The 22,296-nt window shown below is 40.4% G+C and overlaps 2 protein-coding genes across 2 annotated transcripts; both read left to right on the top strand.

Annotated features, from left to right (window-relative positions):
• The first annotated feature begins 1,959 nt into the window (after positions 1-1,959).
• mybl2a (v-myb avian myeloblastosis viral oncogene homolog-like 2a) lies at positions 1,960-10,767 on the top strand. The gene is made up of 12 exons (XM_083895449.1): positions 1,960-2,010; positions 4,642-4,744; positions 4,956-5,027; positions 5,549-5,641; positions 5,740-5,960; positions 6,059-6,179; positions 6,931-6,984; positions 7,117-7,361; positions 7,667-8,360; positions 8,761-9,000; positions 9,323-9,523; positions 9,696-10,767. Exons 1-12 carry the CDS (start codon positions 2,000-2,002, stop codon positions 10,296-10,298), a joined length of 2,658 nt encoding a protein of 885 aa, XP_083751575.1. The 5' UTR covers positions 1,960-1,999; the 3' UTR covers positions 10,299-10,767.
• A 1,727-nt stretch (positions 10,768-12,494) lies between these two features.
• Positions 12,495-17,707, top strand: nsun5 (NOP2/Sun RNA methyltransferase 5; the record flags this gene model as incomplete). The annotated part of the gene is made up of 7 exons (XM_083895448.1): positions 12,495-13,648; positions 13,952-14,159; positions 14,689-14,853; positions 16,112-16,306; positions 16,705-16,792; positions 16,971-17,076; positions 17,655-17,707. The coding sequence occupies exons 1-7, from the start codon at positions 12,724-12,726 to the stop codon at positions 17,705-17,707; spliced, it is 1,740 nt and encodes a 579-aa protein (XP_083751574.1). The 5' UTR covers positions 12,495-12,723.
• Between the last annotated feature and the right edge of the window lie 4,589 nt (positions 17,708-22,296).

Here is a 22,296-nt window from a genome sequence, read left to right as displayed (position 1 = left end):
CATATATAATCTTGTTTTTGCATCCGATTTCAAAGAAGCACAAATTCCTATTTCTATTTGCCACCTCAAAACCATATCTTAGTTATGTTCAAAGTTTCATTCGTTCAAAATGATGTACGTAAATGCCAATTTGATTTTTGCCTTCTGAAACTTTAAGCATGTATGCAAAGTCATCGTTCTCTGACTGACAAAACAACCTGTAAACAGAGGCACTGATGTCACGCGGCATCTGTGTAATCTGTGTGTGTGTGTGTACGTGTGTGTGTGCGCGCGTGTAGATGATAAACGTGTTAATAAATCTAACAGTTGTCAAAACATCCATGTGTATTTCTGAAAGAAACATTACACATGATGTGTGTATAATAGAAACAATGTTTTCATCATTCCAGACAGGATAGAGAATATAAACTGGAGTTCTGATCAAATTGTGATTTTAAAAAACAACCTTTAGTTCAATTAAAGATGTTTCTGAAGTGAAGAAAAACCTGTCTGACAACCTTGGTGTGATGACACTACTTGAACTCAGTCGACTCAAAGGCTCCTCATCGCACCCTCAACAACGCTGTATTCGAACCATGACATAATGATGGTTTGTGTTTGTGTGTGGTTGTGTTTTAACCAAGGTTCATTAACCTGTGGTCATCTGTGAAACTGTGCCAACATGTAGTTCAGTGGGATTACTGAAGCCATAAAACCCTGAGCAAATAATGGTGTTTATTTAGTGTCATGTACAGGAAACCACAGTTCGACACAAATTAAAACCACACATCTCTTTTCCTTTGTGGGAAAGAATTTCTTTGTTCAATATTTCCTTGAGAAAACTGAACTGGCTTAATGGTGTTTAAGTTCAGCAAGATTACAGAAAATGTCACATTTCACAAAACAATGTTGCATTATTGTATGATGTCATGTCACTGAGTGTGTTGTGATGCTAAGGGCCGTTTGTGTCATTTTAATGTTTTTTTTATTTTGATATATTTTATCAAGTGCCTAAAGTTGTTCATTAAAATGGCTTATGAACCTTGTCACTCTGCATATATGACCAAATAAATTGGAATCACTAATAGATCTAAAGCCTATTAATTATGTGAATTGCTGTCTACCAACTTCTCAACATTCCATGTTCAGGTTATTTTTTAATACACTTATTTAACCAGGTGAGATTTTTTCCACTACATAATTAAAATACAATAATAAATGAAATGAATTAAATAATTAATAATAATTATTAATCCTAACCTAATATGATACTTGAAAAACAGATGTAGAACTGCCCCACCTAGTGGTAAAAAAGAGAAATTAAATTACTTGCTACTGTGCAGACACCAGGGCGATATGAAAAAAATAGTTTGATAAGTTGTACATATATAGTTTTCCCTGAATTTGTTTTACTGTTTCTGAAGAAGTTTCATGAACATTCCAGTTGTTATCTCTGGTCATCCTTGTGCAATATTCACCGTACTTCTTCAAATGCAACTTCAAGTTAGCAATTCAGTTTAGCTTTAAGCTAAAGCAGAAGCCGTACGTTCCAACACGATATTTAAAATCCCATAAAAGCTGAATTGCTGTTGTCCGTGCACGATAGTCCATTAATATTTGATCCATATATGTTATATATGGATCGAAAGATAGAAATATATAATTTCTATATTTAAGGGGTTATTTGTGATCATTTTAGTCAGTGAAGTCCTGGCGAAAGGGTTCACATCGACAACTTAGCCGTTAGCAGCAACTAGCCGTTAGTGGCTCATGCACGGTCCGAGTTTCTTTCCGGGGACTCGAGGAGGAGGTCGGTGTGTGTGTGTGATTGCCGCCCGTTCTTTAACAGACTTCAGGACCGGGTAAAAATATCTGCTCACACACTCGACATCACAGGTGCCCTGTGTGTATTCAAGCAGCATACCTTTCATTCAGCGTGTGTTGTTGAATTTCACTTATACGAGTGTTTTTACGCAGGTACATTTTCCCTGAGACGGAGGCTGGAAAAACAAGAGGAGTGATGTCACGTGGGTAAGTGAGAGAAACAAACTCGCTTGAGGTTATGTCTGGGATTTTTTTCTGTCGTCTGTCGAATAAATGTGGTGACGGAGTGTTGTTGTCGTATAACTCCAGTGCTGTGAATTACATATTTGTTACAGCTGTAAATACAGTGTTCGTTTCGCCCTGGGAGTTCGTTGTTCTGTTGTGTCATGCGAGTGAGCAGGGAAAGTAAATCTGAACATGGTTGTTTGTTTTCCAGAAGCATTTTCTCAGTCTGCAGTATAGTTGGGCATTTGCGTGTTCCCCCCTGTGTCTTCTTCATATGTTGTCGTCTCAAACGTGGAAATCATTACGAACTAATATTTACTAACACCTAGTTTTCGCTGACTGTAAGCGAATGTGCGTTCTTGTGCCACTAGAAGGCGCTACACTTTTTCTATGGTCTTTCAGCGCTATGGTCGTTCAGCCCTTCCGGTACATACTATTGACTCCTGAAGCATGTTGACGCGCTGCTAGCTATCACGAAGTTACACGAGTGTGCGTGTAAGTCATGGGTGTATTGGATATATTATCTATGGTGTAAGTCGTGTAATTTGTCTGTAACTTTAGTGAGCGTGACATCCGGTCAGGTGACGAGTGAGGAAGCGTCAGGACCGGGAAACATGTTTACGAAGTCAGACGGAACATGAAAAACGACGACTACATGCCTGGACTACTCTCGTTGGTGTTAAACCGTATGAGACACACTTACACATCGCGAAGAGTATCTAAATGAAAAGCTAAGTCGCTGTGTGCTCAAGCAACAATAAGTGCACGAAGTTCATATTTAGCCGAGCACCGTTCACAACGTTACCATGGCGCTAAATTTACCAGCGATAACTCCTTTTGCTGTTTTGAGCGACTCCACTGGTGTTGGCGTTCGCTGGAAAAAGTGGTTAAATAGTTTTAAACTCTATTTAGCCGCGACTGGAGTCAGCGATGACACTCAAAGAAGAGCTTTATTCTTACACCTGGCTGGGGCTGAGGTCCAGGATATTTTCGTCACGCTGGACGGCACCGAGGATGAAGCCGACTACGGTGGAGCGGTAACCAAGTTAAACGAATATTTCACAACTCAGAAAAACATCCCCTACGAGAGACATATGTTCAGACGAGCTGAACAAGCCCAAGGCGAATCTATGGACAGTTTTGTGAGCAGATTAAAGGAGCTAGCAGTTACATGTGAATTCGGGGACAACGAGGATGATTTCATTCGTGATCACGTGATTGACAAGTGCACGTCAGACTCTCTGCGTCGACGGCTGTTAGGTGAGAAGGACTTAAAACTCACAGAACTTCAAGAAATTGCAAGAGCAATGGAGACTGCAGATCATCAAGCTGCAGAGATGGAAAAAAACACAACCAACGCAGTGGAGAAAAGGCGAGTATAAGAACATGGAAAGACAGTAAAATTAAGATTCCCTGCTACTGAAGAAAAGTTCCGGTGTGGTCATTAATGTCATGTGAGTTCTGCTTTGTGGCAAGAGAATGCGATAAAAACACTTTGGCTAAAATGTGTAAAACGAAAAATACACAAAGTTAGATCCATGATCACAACCGCACATTAAGAAGCCAGTGACAGCGACACATATGCTGATACAGATGCTGAATTTGAATTCCAAATCACAGAAAGTGCTGAAAGTAAGAATTTTTTTTAAATTTGGCTCTAAGATGCCACTGCAGGTAAAAGGGATTTTCACAGCTAAAATCAAAGCAAGAGAAATCAGAAACTGTCAATGCAAAAATCTAAGTAATTAAAGGAGCACAGGTCATATTGCACAGGTCAACACAGTCCAAAACGCAGATGTTGTTCAGCCCACCACGTGTCACATGCCCAGGGCTGTGGCATTATAAGACATTGATGTTTGGAATCTGATCTGAGCCTGAAATTTATCAGCACATCATTGGACAAGTCTTACAATGCATTCCTGGTGCGCAACAACACCATGAGAGACTACACAACACAGTTTGTTTTCCGATGCATGGTCCCGTTGCTGTTTAACCACCAGATTCAAACTGAACTCCCTGAACTGTCAGTAGACCATCAGGTTTTGCCGACTGGACAGGATGCTGCTGTTCGCTTAACAAATGCTCCAGGGAAGGAGAAAGGGTGTGTGCATGCAGACAAACTCAAAAGCGCAAAAAACAGTAAGGTGAGGCAGGCAGACAAAGTCCTGCTTAGGCAGAACAAACTGAACAAACTTTCACCACCATTTGAACGAGACCCCTACACTGTAGTGAACTGAAAACGACTTCTGGAGAAGGATGGAAAGAAGATAATGCGTCGTGTCCTTTGTGAAGTCTTGGGTTCCTGGAGAGAGTATGAATTATAGTTGTATTTATCTGTGACATCATTCTGACTAGTCAAAACTACAGTTTCAGATATCTGCAATCCAATTTTTTTTTCCTTTGGTGTTGACTTTAATGTGTTTTTTTTGGATCTCTCTTAAATGTAATATACAACTATTATATTGTGAATAATCTGCAGTGTCTACAAGAGACTATGAGATGTGACATTTGATCTTTCTTTAGTGTGTCTTTTCATGCTTTGCAAATTCTGTATTATGAAATCCAGAAATGCACGTTTTAATGCATTTGATTTTTCTCTCAATGTGTTTGCAGCATGGAAGAGGAGAGTGATGGTAATCTGTGCATAGACACTGACTCAGACACAGCAGAGAAGATGGATGATACCAGGGGTAAAGCTGTGTGGACACCAGAAGAGGTGATGAAAAGAGATGTTATCTGGAGGCTAATATATTTTCAAATAGTTTACAACATTGTTGCTGGTGATGATGGTGTTATGCTGCATGTGGGAGGGAGCACTGTAATCCTAAAGTGATTTACTGCTGTTGCAAAGACTTCATGATCACCTATACATGGGAGGTGGTCATAAAGCTTAATTTATGTCTGAACTGATGTCTTCTTTTGTTTAGGATGAAAATCTCAAAATACTGATCAGCAACTTGGGGAAAGAAGATTGGAAAACGATTGCCTGTTTTTTTCCTGTAAGTAACACAACCAAACAAGACAGAAAACGTAATACTGTTGAATTATCTGAATGCCAATCAAAATGACTATGTGCTTAATTCATTTAAATATAATTTAACATCCTTTACATTTCAAACTTTTCACAAAATGCTGAGATTTTCAGCTTCACACAACTCTTGCTGTGTTTCTCAGAAAAGTGGTTTTTAGATCTGGTGTCAGTCACATTCCCCCAATTGATATTACATTTATAAATAAAGGCGCACTAAAGTCATAAGTCATAAGTTAGTAATACTCAAAGAACCTGGTTGTTTAGCGGTTTTTGTGATGCCCCTCAGTCAGGTCTAATGATATTGTATGGCAGCCTGTTTTCAGATGAAGGTTGCGGCTTACAAATGATGATGCATTGTTTCAGTTCACGAAGGTCAAACAAAGGCCAAAAACAGTGACACAGCAGCAGCAAAAGTCACCAAAAGCTTTGCACTGCAGTTTTAAAATTTTAAATATGTAACAAACATTACATTTTGTGATACTGTGACAGGGGCGGACAGGAATTGAGTGCATGAACCGCTGGAAAAAACACCTGGATCCTGAGTTAGTGAATGGCAATTGGACCAAAGAGGAAGATGAAAAGGTGGGGAAATGACACGGAGAGCCTTGCACTAAACACAGTTTAGTCTTTATTGTCCTTTCTCACTTAGACCTATTTTTTTTTGTATTTGTTTTGAACAGATAAAAGAGCTGGTGGCCAAGTATGGCACCAAACAATGGGCTCTTATTTCCAAGCACTTGAAAGGGCGGCTGGGGAGAAAATGTCGTGAGCGCTGGTACAACCACCTTGACCCACAGGTCAGTAAGAAACACTGGACAAATGAAGAAGACCTCATCATCTTCAAAGCCCATTCCATTCTGGGTAACCGCTGGGCAGAGATTGCCAGGCTGCTTCCTGGAAGGTAGGTCAAGATAGTGGTGAGGGAAACTAGAGTCATGAAAAGTAGTCCGATGATTACCCTGATATTTATAATGTACTTTTTTGGAATTCCCCTTGAAGGACAGACTACTCTGTGAAGAATCGCTGGAACTGCTCCCTCAAACAAAAAGCAGAATTGGGCTTGTTCAGAAGTGAGGCTGACAGCATTACCCTTGATATTCAGCAGTTTGTCAAAGGAGAGGTATGGAACTCGATTGAACTCTGCATATTCCACTGTTTTTACAGAGTTCTATCATTATTGTTGATCATTTGAATGACTTACTGCGAAGTAACTGATAACTGATTTTTCTTGGTAACAAAAACTCCCTGACATAGCACTTTATTTGGAACACCTGTTCACACTACGTCCACATTTGAGGGAGAGCAGGTATCAGATTTGAGGAAGATGCGTGTAAAAATTTAAAAGAAGGTGATAATGCAACTGCAACAGAACAACATTCAGCTTTGATGCAGATGGTATAAAAATGCAGGAAAACCTGGTATGATAAAATCTAGATTTGTCTTGAGGCTGCAGATGTAGGATCAAAGTTTTCTGGCTCGAGCAAAGAATCTTTGACCCAACCTGCCTATGGCCAACAGGCTGGTGGTGGTATGGTGTGGACAGCGTGTTCTTGACACAGTTTTGGCCCCTTTATAGAAGTTAATCATTAGATTTGTGGTTTTGTTTGACATGATTGACATTTTTTTATCTTCTACTGGCCAATTCCAACATGATACGCCCCATATCACCAAACAAAGGTGTTCAACTATGAAATAACTGTCGTATTTGGATGGTGTTCTTAATTAAGTGTTTGTTCAGTGTTTGACATTGCTGAATATCACAAGTGCTACTATTTTACTCATATCAGTTTGGGCTGCGGGAGGGACTGAAGATTGAATTATGATTATTACAGCAATTCTGGATTTATGTTGTATGTTCTGTTCTGTTACAGGTGGACTTCAAATGTGATGTTGTATTAGAAACGGCACCAATAACTCCTGAAGTGGCAAGTGATTTGTTTTTCCCACTTGTAAAGAGGTGGATTTGAATGCATGGCTTTCATGTTTTTATTATTTCCTCTACAATTTTCTCAGCTCAGAAGAATCATTTTACTCTCCTACTTATTTCTTTGCTGCAGGTCAGGCTAGACAAAGAGAAGAAACAGGAGTGTCAGAAATCCAAACAGAAGACCAATGTTCCACCTCCCCAGGCTTTAGCATCAGGGAGAGAGTTCTCTCCGAGTCCCTCCTTGCCTCGCAGTTCAATTTCCAGTCCCAGTCCAAGTCCCAGTTCCAGTTCAGGCACCCTGCCAGTAGCAGTGGACCAGAAAAAATTTGTTAATGCAGCACTGAGGATGATTGCAGAAGACATGCTACCACTCAGGTGATTAGAAGTGCTGGTTTTGTTATTGTGTTCTCGTGTGGTGGTAACCAAAAATTGCCAAAATACCCACGTGTTAATGCATGACAAGACAGGCCAGTTACCTGTATTGCTGTGGTCACACATACGTTGTCTACATCGTTTTGCGTCATATTTTTTGTGCTATTGATGTGTGCATTCGCCTCTCACAAATTCCCATCCTGTCCGTTTTGACTGCAGCAAGTCAAGATAAAACTGCAATCACATGTCCCATAAGCACCAACATCCCATGTAACAAATTTACAATTGTGTTTCTTTGTTTCCCACAGTTTCGTTGAAGGTGCAGGCTTCAGATCTTTCATGAGCATCATTAGCCCCGAATACGAAAAGCTCTCCCAGTGTTCTGTGGGCCTGCAGCTTTATGATGAAGTGGAGAGAACAATCAAGCCCCAGCTCATTCGTGACCTTAAAGCCAGTACCAAAATTAATGGGAATGCCATTCATGTCACCTTTGATCTCTGGGCTGGGGATGAATCGCAACCAGAGGAAGAGGCCATCATTGTCGTGCAGCTCCATTTTGTCAGTGAATCCTGGCAGATCCGCCGCCCCATTGTGGCTTTCAGACACCTAAGCCGCAAAGACCTCTGCAACGCTGTTGCCAGTGAGCTTGATGGTGTGCTGCTTAGCTACGGCATATTTCCTGACAGCATCGGCTACATCCTCACCAATCAGGCCAAGGAAACTCTCACTGAAAACAAGTTGTTCTGTGACTATAAGATCATGTGCTCGTCCAGCAGGGGAGAACCAGATGGAGATGATATAGTAGCATTTTTGTCTGACCTGATGCCAGAAACAGAGTCCCCCTTTTCAAAGCTGCAGTGTGGGACCAAGACCACATGCATAGCCAAAACACTACAGCTAGTGATCAAGGAGGCACTGAAGAACTCCAGGGTAGTGGAGAACCTGCTCTCACAGGTCCACAATGTCATATCTTTCTTTAGGAGCAACGCCTACTGGAGTGAGGTAAGAGAATCAGACAAATACATTTAAATGTGTCATGAAGTCTGCATTATTTTGTCACAGATTCATAGATTTTGCATCCAAAGAAGAGGCAGAAAACAATTGTTGATTGTTAAAATAGTTTTCAACCCTCCCGTAACAGATTAACATAGCATGTGTACAAGCACATAGGGGAGAAAACACTTGAAAAGCCTTATATGCTTAAGTCTCATTGAGGGTGTTATGTGTTTTGGATACATTATGGTTTCATGATTTTTGAGACTTTATTCTTATGTCTCATATTATATTGCATATTTCTGTATTTTGGCTAGTGCATTTGTTTTTATTGCACCATGGACTAAAAAAGGGTCAGAAATCTTGAATTGTTTTAACGTGACTCTTTTGTGTCATTTCATCTGATTAGGTTTTGCTGTCGGAGTTCAACGTCTCTCTGAACCCTTCCAGTCACTGTCGTTGGAACTCCATGATGCTGTCTTTACGGCGTATGGTGCAGGAGTCTGCCTGGAGTTCCATCGTGACACTCCTTGCTCAGGCTCGCATAGAGGCCAGTGACACAGCCAGCGCCCCACCGCTGGTCATCGTCAAGAGGGAACAAGTGATTGACATCCTCGGTCTCCTTGAGCCGTTCGAGGAGGCCTTGCAGGTAAAATAAGTTCATGAGAATAGAAAGTATTGATGTCAGAATTTTGTTGTTTTGAAGACATAAAAGGCTCATCCCAAGAATGAATGAACAACTCTTGGTTTTAGGTGAATATTCAATAACTAAAAATACAATTGCATTGAAATACAAAATATAATTGTATTATTTTCTATTTCTGCTGAAGTTTCAGGGTACAGTGATATATTTTCATATATGAAACCCTTGACAATGTTTCTCTCTTATGTACATACAGCATTTGTAGTATGGGTTTATTCTCTTGAAGAATGTGTCTGAACCTTTTCGGTTTCTGCTTGTTTTAACCCAGATTTTGCAAGGAAATGGTGTGACCATCTCTTTCATCATACCTTCTCTTATTGGCCTTGACAAGACCCTGGAGAGCTGTGTCACTAATTACACCCACTTCAACAAGTCTCTGCGCACAGGCCTCCATACACACTTCCAGTCTCTAATTCAACAGAAGGACATGATACTAGCTGCTTTGCTGGAACCCAGGATCAAATTGCAGGTACTGAAAAGGACAGAACTTTGGCCTTTGAATCCTGATTTAATATTTTGCATCTTGACAGCTGAAAAAATCTAAAAAAATTATATTTTTTGTATAGAGCTATGTGTGTATAGATATTTGGTGTTGTTAACTGCAGTGACCAATTTCTCATCGGGTCTTCCACATTTTACAGCCCTTTTCTGATGCCAAACTGGAGGACAATACTGGTTTCCTAACCCCCCCATCCAAATATGAAGCTCGCACCATCATGGAAGCCAAATTAGAGAGCACGACTGCATCGGTGTCGTTACCTGTGGATGCAGCCAAAACCCAGACGGACAAGGAATTACAAAATGAGCAAGGTGCCAAAGAGGAGAATCAAGCCAACACACTAATGGAGACATCTGGTACCAGTTCAGATGAAAGTGACTGTGATAGAAACAGTGGAAATAACCTCAAACGCAAGTCCATCTTTAACTTCCTACAACCACCTGCAAAAAACATGAAGAAGTCAGAGTTTGATGTGTACCTATCTGAACCACTGTCGGAGAGCATGTCCAGTGTGCTCTACTGGAAATCTGCTGCTCAGTTTCCCCTGCTACAGAGCATCGCCAGAAAGCTGCTGGCAGCACCAGCTACTGCGGGAGGCTTCGAGAGGCTCTGTCCAATGGCTGCATGTATCGTAAAAGCCAAGAGAAACCGCCTACCAGCTCACACCACAGAGAGGCTGCTTCTGTACAAAAACTCCATGAAGACAAAGGCTGTTAAAAAGCACAATGGAGTCACCAAACATTGATGGATAAAGTTACAGTTTTGCCTCTCCTTTCAATTACATGCTTTTGCTGCTGGTTCACAGGCAGAATAACGTGAATAGGGATTGATGTGTTGAATCTCAATTTTTGAGTCCAACCGTTAAAAATGCTTCAATCAACCGTATTGTTTTGATCTGCAATGATACACAACAGAGCACATCAGCTGGTTTCTCTTAATGCACACATTGGGATGACAGTTGGTTTCCTTTTTGGCTGACGGGTAAGATTGCGCACGCTAAGTTTTTTTTTTTTTATATATATATTTTGTATTCACTCATTGCAATTTATGTGGAGTGCTATAAGGCAAGTGCAGATGGACTGTGTTGGGTCATACAGTAAAGTTAATTAGAATGTACTTTTTGTGTAATAGTTTGTTTTATTGGTGTGTTACAGTTTGTTCCACTGTCATTTTCATCTGAGGTTCATTAATGAATGTGTTTCTCTCATGAGCCCTGATGCTGTTTTTCAAATGTGTCGCTCTGATTGTGAAGGTCATTAAGGTTAAAATTGCGTGACTGGTTTTTACCCAGATTGATTGAGTGAACATGTTATCTCACTACTTTGTCCATGTGGAAATAAACAGATAATGTTCTTGTGTTAAAAAACATTTTTTTCAACTGTGTCTTGTATCAATATTTGATTTTATCTTTTCATGTATGAGTCGATATCTGTTTTGTATAGGCATCATCAGAGTATCACTAGGGTTGTGACTCTGTGAAGGGTGGAGATAAATACAGTTTATTTGGGTTGAATTCATCCTGCGCATGTGAAGATTCAAATATAAACATTACACTGAAATGCACTGAATTGTTAAGGAGGTGACAGTCAGTGTTGTAATTCAAACTTTTATAAAATAAACATTTTTTTGTTTTAAATCGCTGTGTTTAAACATATTACACACAAACAAAATTAAAAAGTTTGTCTCAAGTTGTATAAAGGACAGAAAAATAATTTTGTCAAAAGTCTATACACCTACTTGAACTGAACATACTGTCATTTTATTTTAAGATTTAAAAATACTAAATACCTTTTTAAAAAAAATCATGTTCAATTGAGACAAGGAATGCAACATGACAAATTAAATTTTGAATAAAATAAAAAATGTAATACTTTTAGGGACTTTTGTCCTTTATATATTCTCACAGATTTTCCCCCTCCAAGGTATGACAGACAGTGGTATTTATTTCGAGGAGAATTTACATACAGGAAACCATAAAATAAATAACAAACTATAAAATGAAAAATAATCTTGTTATTAAAGGCATTAAAGCATGGCTTCTAATCAAAGGTTGCTGTTATGGTGATGACATTAATAATGTATACATTGGAATTTATGTACTTTTTTCCATGAGACCAAACAATACATTCCTCGTAAAAACAATTTAAGAACAATTTCACAAAAGGACAAGACCAAAATAAATGCACAACAGATTCAGGACATTTAAAGTAGAATGTACAGATTATATCAATGTCTATTTTACATTTTTTTAAAATACATTTTCATTCCTTTCTGTACAGCAAAATTTAAATAAAAGTCTTTTAAGTTTACAAATGTTATAAAGGTTTTGATCGCTTTTTTTATATATATGTATATATATATATTTGTCACAAATTGAAGAGATGATTGAATTAATTTTTTTCCTCAAAACTTTAGATTTGTGGATACAAAATTTGGTTAGCATAATTAATACATAAATGAAATAGATTAGTGAATTAACCAAACACTACATCTTTCCATAACATCGAGAACTGGGGGTAAATGTAATCGCAAAAGTTTACTCCAGAGTCTTTTTGTAAACTGGCAGGACCAAAATAAATGTACATGTGTTTCTCGAGCTTCTCCACTAAAGGTACATTAATTACATTAAGCTTTCATTAATGTCTATTTAAGCAGATAATCATTAGTTGGATGGAATCTGTGCAACATTTGAAAAGGACTTTGTTAGTCAAGAGAAACTTGTGAGGCAGTAACCAATCACACATTTTCAATAAATGCAGACCAGTATGATAAGGAGGAAGTGTACTTATAATGTAAATTGTAGAAAAAGCTGCCTTATTTTATTCTTTAATTGCCATGAGAAGGCTTAAAATCTCTGTACAGCCCTCGTCAGTGATTGGCTGGACGCTCCTACGTAGAATTTTGTGCGACGGCTTTCTTTCCCGGAAGTGACGACGGACGTATCCTCTACCATGTGCGTGTTACCAAAATCACCACGGTTGGAGCAGCGAATACAAAACTTTAAAAGACAATAAAATAAAAGCCACCGCTTGTTCTCTGTGTTGCGTTAACACTAAGAATAGAGGATGGAATCAGCGTGACTCAGGCAAGTGTTCAATTACAAACACCAGTAAGCGGAGAAAGTATCGTGTCAGTCCGGTCTCTGAGCTAGCTAAACGTTTGTTGTTGTCATGGCTCTGTACGTGAAAGCCGCAGAAATATTGGAGAAAGCTGAGAGGAAACAGGGCGCTTTGAAAACTCTGGTTTACGACAGTAAATTTGGCAACATTAAGCAGCTGTTCGCGCTGGTCTGTGAGACGCAGAAGTTTTCCTCCGTCCTGAAGGAGCTCATCGAGTCCACCAACCTGCTCAAGCAGACCAAGCTGAGTATGCATCAGGCCAAGGTGCTGGTGTACGACCTGCTGATTGGCCAGGGGCTGAAGTGCGGTGGCTCCTGGAAGGTCAGGATGATGAAACACCGCTCCAGGCTGCAGGCTGCACTGGCCCGAATGAAGGTGAAGCATAATGTCAGTAAGAATGAAGATCTCCTTCCAGCAGGCGTTCAGCGATCCGCCGGGGACCGTCTGCCCAGATATGTGCGGGTGAACACCATCCAGAACACCGTGGATGATGTTGTGGACTACTTCAAGAGGGACGGCTTGGTCTACCAGGGTCAGGCCTCCAGGCTGGAGGACTTCACATTGAGGGAGAAAGAATTTGTGAGGGACATGCACCTGCCGGAGCTGCTGGTCTTCTCTCCTAAGATTGCCTTCCATGACCACTTCCTCTACAAGGCTGGCCACATCATTCTGCAGGATAAAGCCAGCTGCCTCCCTGCCTTTCTCCTCAACCCCCAACCTGGCAGCCATGTCATCGATGCCTGTGCTGCCCCCGGCAACAAAACCAGCCACCTGGCAGCCATCATGAAGAACAAGGGCAAACTCTTTGCCTTCGACTTGGACCCCAAGCGCCTGGCGACCATGTCTACTCTCCTGCTGCGAGCTGGGCTCACTTGTCAGCAGCTTGCCAACCAGGACTTCCTGAAGGTGGATCCTGACGACGCGCGATATAAAGATGTTGAGTATATCCTGCTGGATCCCTCCTGCAGTGGATCAGGTGCAGTAACTAGTTTATATCATTGTCTATATTGAGTCATATCATGTCCAGAATGGTTTTGAGTCTGGCCAGCTTTGTAAGCTGTTATGGCACCTGTAATGACTGAGGTCTAAGAAGCTGATAAGTAAACTGATCAGAAACATGTCACAAACTCTTTTTTTTCATATTGTGTTTGTTAGAAATACAATGTACTGTTTTACTGGTTCAGATGTTTTTTTTTTATTGTTGGAAAGGATTTGTGTGTCTATAGACAAAAGACATAAAATTGAAGAATCATTTCCTTCAACTGTTTGTGGGATCCAGGAATGGTGTGCCTCCGGGACAACATCTCCGCTGACCAGGAGAAGGATCAGGCTCGCCTTGCGTCCTTGGCGGCCTTCCAACTGCGATGCCTGAACCACGGCCTCAGGTTTCCTCGCTTGAAGCGCCTGGTCTACTCCACCTGCTCTATCCACAGTCAGGAGAACGAGGAAGTCATAACAGCCTGTCTGCAGCAGAACCCCAGCTTCAGGTAGCAGTCGTCCACTTAAGTTACCATAAAAATGTGAATTTACTCTGTTCGCTTTTTCGAGCATTGTCCTCTTGGCATCCCTCATTCAGAATGAAGTTCCAGTTACAGAGAGTATTTCAGTGTTTTACATAAAGCTTTAATGACCTCTCTACATGGTCAAGAAGAGTAAATATCGCAGGAACTCTCTTGTACTGTTTGGCTCTGTACAGATGCACAGTGTTTTAACCTTTGGGTGGAATTTTGGCCTAGTATGTCGGTTGTTTTCTTTTACTGATGCAGTGTATCTTAATATTTGTAAGATGAATACACTTGGTTGGTATAATTGTCTAAAAAAAAAATAAGAGGTTTAGACTTCAGAGACCTTAGAAGTGTTTTTATTATTAAAAATTGAAATGTCTGCTGGCTATCTGTCAGTCACTGGAAGTCTGGTCAATGCTTGGGTTATGTAACAATGTGTATCATCTATTACACCCCGAGGTATATAATTATATAATTATTTACTTAAAAGATTTTACATTTTTTTCCCTAGGTTGGTTCCTGTTTTGGCTGAGTGGCCAGAACGAGGCCTGGACCCGCTCACTCAGTGTCTGAGAGCCAGCACCACCAAGACACGCACACATGGATTTTTTGTGGCTCTTCTGGAGAAATGCAATAAGTCCAAGAATATGCAACAGGGACAAGCTGTACAGATAAGGTAATGTGTTCCGTAACAGTATTTGATTCATTCATTGAATCTGCCATTTAATTTACACGCATATATCTTGAGTTATTGTTTATTTTTTTTACCTCCGCCAAGGAGGTTATGTTTTCGCCGGAGTTTGTTTGTCTGTTAGCAACATAACTCACGGACGGATTCGGATAACATTTTCAGGAAATGTCTGCAATGGGACCAGGAACAAATGATTAAGTGATCTGTAGATGCTATCACTGGTTTACAGCACTCGCTGCCTGACCCAGGCGTGCCGGCAGGGTGTATTTTGTAGGCGCTGATCGGCCTTGGGCGGAGGTATGCGTAGGCCTGTCACGATAACAAATTTTGCTGGATAATAAATTGTCTCAGAAATTATTGCGATAAGCGATAATATTGTTGTTCTGAGATAATGTTCATCTAATACAATGATAATGGTATAATAAGGCAGGTACACCTTTTCAAAGAGAAATAAACTTTTATTTTTAAAGAATATTTAACACTAGAACACAATAAATTAACAAACAACCAAAAGCAATAAATAAAATGGACTCTGTCTCTGTTAACAGAAAATGAACTGGAATAAAACTGCCAGGACCTTTGTAAACAAAGTTATGAAACAGATGCCTCAATAGGCCATATGCAAAAATCTTTTTAGAAATAATTTCTCAGAGAGAGACTTTATGGCAGATTCCGAGCAAGAAATACCAACATGTTGACTTTGTGTGGCTTAAGACAGGATTCTCTTTAGAGAACCTGAGGCGAGTGTGGTGCCAACTTCAGCGTCGAATGTGGTGCCAACTTCAGCGTCGTACCAGTGTGAGCAGCTCAGAAAACACTTTTGCGTTTTCAACCCTTTAGACGGGAACGCGACAGCGGAGCGTTTTTAAGATTTCCACTCTGGAGGGTGGGTTCATTTTTTTGCATTTTTAAGCCCCAGAAACGCCGTCGCCATCTAAATGAAAGGCACATCTGATAAAATATTTTGTTGGTTTCACCCGGGAGCGTTGCCGTGTAAAGCCAGCAGAGAGGGAGAGAGAGAGATGGGGAAAACAAAAAAGCATGCAAATGGCATTTATCGTGGCCAGAAAAATGATCGAGCTAATTTTAATTATCCTGCGATTAATTGATTTATTGAATATCGCGACAGGCCTAGGTATGCGCTCTCCAGGTTTGGGTTATGTTTTCAGCGGGTTGTGGTATTTAACACAATCATCAGAATCTGTAAGAATAAGGCTGTTTTTCTTGTTTTGTTCCGTAACAGTGTACCTGAGGAGACAGCCAAAGATCCAAGTGCCTGCAAGGAGACGACTGAAACCGTAGAGACTGAGGAAGAAGAGGAAGAACCGATATCCACAGCAGACCAGGACCAGGTGTGTTGCACACACACTGACAGTGCACCAGGGAAGAGGAAGAGGAAGAGAAAGAAGAAGAAGAAGACTAAAGAAGCAACAGCCGAGTGATGATCAGAAAATTTTACATGATATTGTCTTGTAGGAATTTTTTGTGAGCAATGTAACTAAAAAGTAAATATGATATTTTAATGAATCCCATCTCTGTGCCTCTTTATTGTTCGATACTCTAGAAACCCTGTGCTGTGGTTTTTCAGAATGAGTGTTGTTTTAAGACAAACACACAGAACCTTCATTGTTGAAACATTTGCTGCTTGAACACATTTAAATGTAATAAGAATGCTTTTTTTATTGTGATGTGGTTGCATTGGTTTGTTTGTTCTGCAGGTGTGTTGCAGATGTTTCAAACACAAATATACAATGCAAATTACTTCTGATTCATTTTATATGAATACGAACACTGATATTTTCCGTGTAATTATCACGGTTGATTGTTCTTGTGCAGCTCTGTTCAAACTCTCAAACTGCCCTTCTGCAGTTTCTCTCTATTCTGTGGAAGTCAGGTGTCCCCTGTACAGAATGACTGTCCTCCAGTGTGGAGATAGCATGTAGCAGGTGTTCAGGGTGAAGGAAGTGACGGATGATTTCAGAGCAGGTAAACATGAACCTCGAGATGTATAGAAATCTAGACAAGTGAACATGTTGTACTCATTGTAAGGTCCAAAGACGGCTATACATTCTATTTACATCTGTTTTCTTTTGTTTCTGCAGTTCAGAATACGGGACACTGATTCTGTTCTCTCCACATTTGATATCGTCCTGCAGAGGAGGGATTTGGACACTACAGCCAAGTATGCTGTCATGCACCCACTCATAGGTAGAGACCTCAATGAGGAAGTATTAGCCGTCTGTAGACACTAGACACAGTGAAGATGTGGCGATGCTTGCCTGTCATTGCTGCCTTAAACACAAGAGGGAGCTGCTGCGCTTTTGCAGCAAGTGCTCATTCACAAGAAAGCATGAGAAAATTCTCCTTTATATCACATGGTTTACATAAGAAAATGTTGCAGTGCCTGAATTTTGCTTGAAAATACCTTGGACATTAGTTCAAGGATCCCTTTTGGCAATAAAACAAAAAAAAAGGCATTGGCTTTTTTCCTCCCCTCTGTTTATCAGTAATGAAATAGGAATGTGCTGTGTTTTAATACACTTCTATATTTAATAGTACACATCAATTATTGCTAGTTGAGTCCTGTCCAGTGTCCACATATTGGTTTTGCTGAGGCTTGCAGATACTCGTCACACATCAAGAACAAGCTTTGACATAAGCTGTAGTTGTAGATTTTGCGCACACGCACGCACACACACACACACCCTCCCTCTGTGTGGCTCAGATGTGAGTTTTTGAGGCTGATTTGTTGTGACAGTCTAATGCAGCGCTTGCTCCTCCTTTAGGGAGCATCAAGATGCTGCAGGATGGCCAGATGAACAGAGAAAATATGGAGTGAAACCAAGATGAAAGACCACAATATGATTTCAGTTTAGAAAAAAGGTTTTCTGAAGGCATTATGTTGATCTTTAGGATCTTTTATTATTGATTGTGTTCAGAGGTTGAAGATGGTGACTTGGAATGTCAGAAAGATGTTATATCGACAATGGCCTCACCCAGTCACGTCGAGTATCGTGAAGAGGGAGAGCTCTTCTCACATCAACCAGGTTTTTTTTTCTGTCTCACGTTTATTTCACACGACTTCTAGACTGGCTCACTGCCATGATAAAATTACAAAACTGTTCAAAAGCTTTTGTTCAATGTCATTTGTCAGAGATTGGTCACAGTAGTTCATAATGTTGTATAATATAGATATTTATAATGTGAAATTGTAATATCTAACCATTTGTCTGATCTATAGATGATTCCACCTCTGCAGTGTGATTGAAGGTGGTTTGGACTTAAGGACTTTAACAGTAGGATTGGTTTTATCTTTATTTGTCTTTATAAAGAAGCAGGGCATCAAATCACCAAACAAAACAAAAGCTGCATTGAGAATGTGATTTTCTAGACTTCAGCTCTGTGATTTTGTAGACTCCTTACCTGTTCCTTGTTTCCGGTTGTCTTTTTTTTGGTATGATATTTCAGAGCCAAGGTCGTTTCAAAACCAATTCATCTGCTGAGGACGGCCGTGAGATGAAGTTTAAAGCCTCAGAAACAAGTAAGATGACTTCTGTTTGAATTTGCCATTTATATGCAGCATACATTGGAGTTTGTTTATTTATTACAAGTAATTATAATAAATCTGAAAGATGCCATAATGTAATATAAAATAGAATAGTGGTTCACTGTGTGATACAGGTGATCTGTATTTTTACTCCAAGAGGACATTAAGGTCCTCACTCTTCCTAACTGTGTCCTCTTGTTTCCTCAGGTGAGTTTGACGTCGCAGTTCTTGACCGAGTGGCTTGAGGAGATTCCCGACATCAGCAACCAGCAAACATGTCGCTCTTCATGTTGTGGTGAGTACATGATTTAACTAGTCTCCTGATTGTGTAAGCAGCATACGTTTCCTTTTAATGGCAACAAAATGTAAAATGGTGGGTTTCTACGTAAGATGGAGTCGGTTGACATGACGACACATCCTCTCTCCTCCGCCCTGCCCCTCTTACCTTCTACATCATTCTCCTGTGTTCCATCACTGACCTCTTTCAGCAGGCGGCCTGCTCTTGCAGCATTATCTGAGGAAGGCGGAGCCTAACCTAAAACACAATCCACACTTTGGGTAGCAGAACCATTTTTCAGGACAACTTTGTCACCTGAGATACCGTTGCCAAGAGACGAATGTTCTCCCTAACCTGTATAGCAACACGTTACATGACATGACACGACAGCCCTGTAGTGGACTGGGATCGTTGTGGGTTCTCGGTTAGGCATCGCAGGGGAGGGGCAGCATGTCACACATTGAGCTGAGGCTGGAGGAGGAAGATCTCTCTGCCACTGGTGCAGTTACTCTTTGCTCCAGGGACCTCATGGCTCTCATGTGGGACTGCAGGGACGAGTGCAGAGACTAAAGGGGGAGGAGGGTGGGAGAGTGAGTGGATGTGACAGACGAGGTGAAGAAGAGGAGAAATAAATAAGTCACATAGTGGAAAAGACTCAAATGCAACTACTGATGAAAATAGTCTTCTCTTTTATATTTTTATTGTTGCCACTTCTGAATTTTTCACCTTTTTGAATATTGTTTGCAGTTAAACAGACTGAATACTTCATTACTTCACTGCTTTTTCTTATTTGGTTGAAATTCAACATTGCTGTGGGCCTAATTGACATATTTTGTTGTTCAGATGCACTAAATCCTTTATATGATGTAACTGTACGTTGATATTCCTTTGTGTCTGGAACACTGGCCATGAGGTAGACCGTTAATGCGTATGTGCATGCATCAGCTCAGTGAAGTGGAAGGAGAGCGAAGCGAAGCCTGTAGCGTTGTTTGAACCTCTACATATTACGAGACAATGACACAGTGTGTAAACACAAAGATGATACGTAAACGCTTCCTTCAGTGTATAAACCCCTGAAGTGTGCTGCGAATGAGAAAGTCTGGATTATGGGTTTTTCCATCTGTGGGTGTATTATTATTATTTCCGTATTGTTTTACACTAATAATTTGTTATGTAAAAGCTGTGTGGAATTAATTCAGTTATGTGTGTGTGTGCTGGGGGCCATATTTTCATTCAGATTAACACATTTTATTACACGTGATGTGACAGGAGCTGCGTGAGCCGCTCCGCATGTGTTGATAATGTGCTTTGTGAGTGTGTGTGTGTGGTGTGTACATTAGTGGAGAATAATCCATACGACAGATTGACAGATACACACACACACACAGATGCTCTAACGCCCAGCATGTCCACACTCTCAGCAACTACAGTAGTGTGCAAACTGTGTGGTACTGAATGTGCACTCACACAATCTGTCAGTCCATTTTCCTTTCTTTCTGATCCTCACACATGCACAGCTGACACACACACGCACACACACCCCCCCCCCCCCCCCACACACACACACTGTCCTCCTCAAAGACTGAACCAACTCAAGCTGCGCTATAGGAGCAGGGTCAGGGGTCAGCCCAGATATCGCATCCAATCATCTGTGTTCCTCTCACCAGCTGGAGCTCAGACAGTGTAGTAGTGTACGCAAGACATCACGGTCAGGTAGAGAGAGACAAAGAGGATTTTACTGCTGTTGTGCACTTGGCTGTTCTCATTTAACGCTTCACGCTCATCTCAAAATGTGTACAGTACAACTTGTGCCGAGTGTGCCTGTGTTTATATTCAATACATGTGGATTCACTGTCCATACTGAACCGCTGTGGTTACAATCTTCATCCAAACGATCAGCAGCTTTTTCCTTAATCTTATCCCAGATTTCTGAGATCAATAAAACGATTGCAGAACTTAAACTGTTTGTTTGCCTATCAATAAACTCAAAGTTAAGAGTTTTATAACGCCAACAAACAAACAAAAAAATCTAAAATCACTTTGTAAAGGTTCAGTGTGTAACATTTAGGATGTTCATTGGCAGGAATTTAATATACTACCATACGTATATCTGTATGTATAATCACTTTGAGATAAAAAATTATTTATGGTTTTGTTGCCTTATAATAAGCCTTGTATATGCACTTTAGAAAAGGGCCTTGTTTTACGAAGGCTGCCGTCTTACACTGCCATTCCCATTCTCACCATTAGATGTCACTAATTCTTACACACACATTAAAGTATCCGAGCAGCAACTACTGCATTGGCAATAAGAAAATAATGGATAATTAAAGGTACAATATGTAGTATTTATGGGTTTATATAACCCAAACCCGCTTCGTCTGCTACGGCCGCGGTAGCTCGCCCTCTCCCTCGCCTCACGAACCTCATCTGCTGACACGGAGAAAGACGACGAGGACGACATTTGACCAGCTGCGGATACCGTAGCGCTCAGGGAAGGGAGGGGGTGAGCAGAGCAGCAGGTCTTTGTTGTAAATTTCAGCCTCTCCTCTAGATGGCACTATAAATTACTTATTTCCCCTTTAAGTACAGTTGTTTCTATATGTGCTTTACATCAAACCGTTTGCTGTGTTGATGGGGCCTTTGTAGAGCAGCCATGTTGACAGGAGTAAACAATCGGATAATCAGTTATGGCTGAGTTCCATTTAGCTTCTCCAGGTTCAGGGTGCATGATTGTTCTCTGTCCCACTGTCCTGACTTACTTGAACTGAACGATGCCATCATTAATGTGATCAGTAACATGTGTACTTGTCCAACATTTTTTTTTTTTTTTTTTTAATTATGGTACTGCCAAGTCATACATTATAGTTTGCCGTTCAGCCCTTCATATGAACTTACAAATTCATTTAATTGACCTGATTTTAAAGGTTAAAACTTTAATGTAGTTTAATGCAGTTCACCTCACACATTGTGGCATCTCATGTGCGCATGCACACATACACATGCTGCAGTCTGTGTAAATTTTTCAATGGGCTTTTTAATTATTAACATGCATTAAATATGCAGACCGCATCATGGCAGATGCAGGCTCATATACACCATCAGACCAACACACAGACTGCACAAAGTACTGAACTCTCTCTCTCTATGTATATACACACACAACTATATATTATTACATTATAGAATATTATATAATATAAGAGTAAAGACCAGCTCCTCTGACAGGTCAGCTCTCTGGTAAGAAAAGTTGCAGTACAATTAAAAATATTATTCTAATTTCAAGTATCTCCATACTCTGCATTAAAAAAAAAAAAAAATTGTTCCATAACAAAAACATTTTGGGTCATCAGGAAGAAATGAGATGAGACCCTTTAACTCATTGGCTGCCAGTCTTTCAGTGCATAGAGCCCCGTACTGCCAAGCCTTTTACAGCATTTTGACTGATTTTCCAAAACCCACAGAACAGTGTGTTCTACGACTCTATGTAAACATGAAAGCACTTGGCCCTTTGAAAAAAGCAATTGACGCCATTGGCAGTTTAAGGTTGTATTTAAATTGACGTCTATATACATCATTGGCAGCCAATGAGTTTTTAATAGTG

The sequence above is a fragment of the Microchirus variegatus genome (assembly GCF_963457635.1).
Source record: "Microchirus variegatus genome assembly, chromosome: 9".
In the NCBI taxonomy this organism is placed as follows: Eukaryota; Metazoa; Chordata; class Actinopteri; order Pleuronectiformes; family Soleidae; genus Microchirus; species Microchirus variegatus.
The sequence above is the reverse complement of the archived record's forward strand: the minus strand, read 5'-3'. Positions and strand labels throughout refer to the sequence as shown.

What these genes read in the sequence shown, in the direction of transcription:
- mybl2a (XM_083895449.1), top strand. An exon ending in CGTTCGAGGAGGCCTTGCAG is followed by an intron (nt 9,001 to 9,322) that starts GTAAAATAAGTT and finishes GTTTTAACCCAG; the next exon opens with ATTTTGCAAGGAAATGGTGT. An exon ending in AACCCAGGATCAAATTGCAG is followed by an intron (nt 9,524 to 9,695) that starts GTACTGAAAAGG and finishes CACATTTTACAG; the next exon opens with CCCTTTTCTGATGCCAAACT.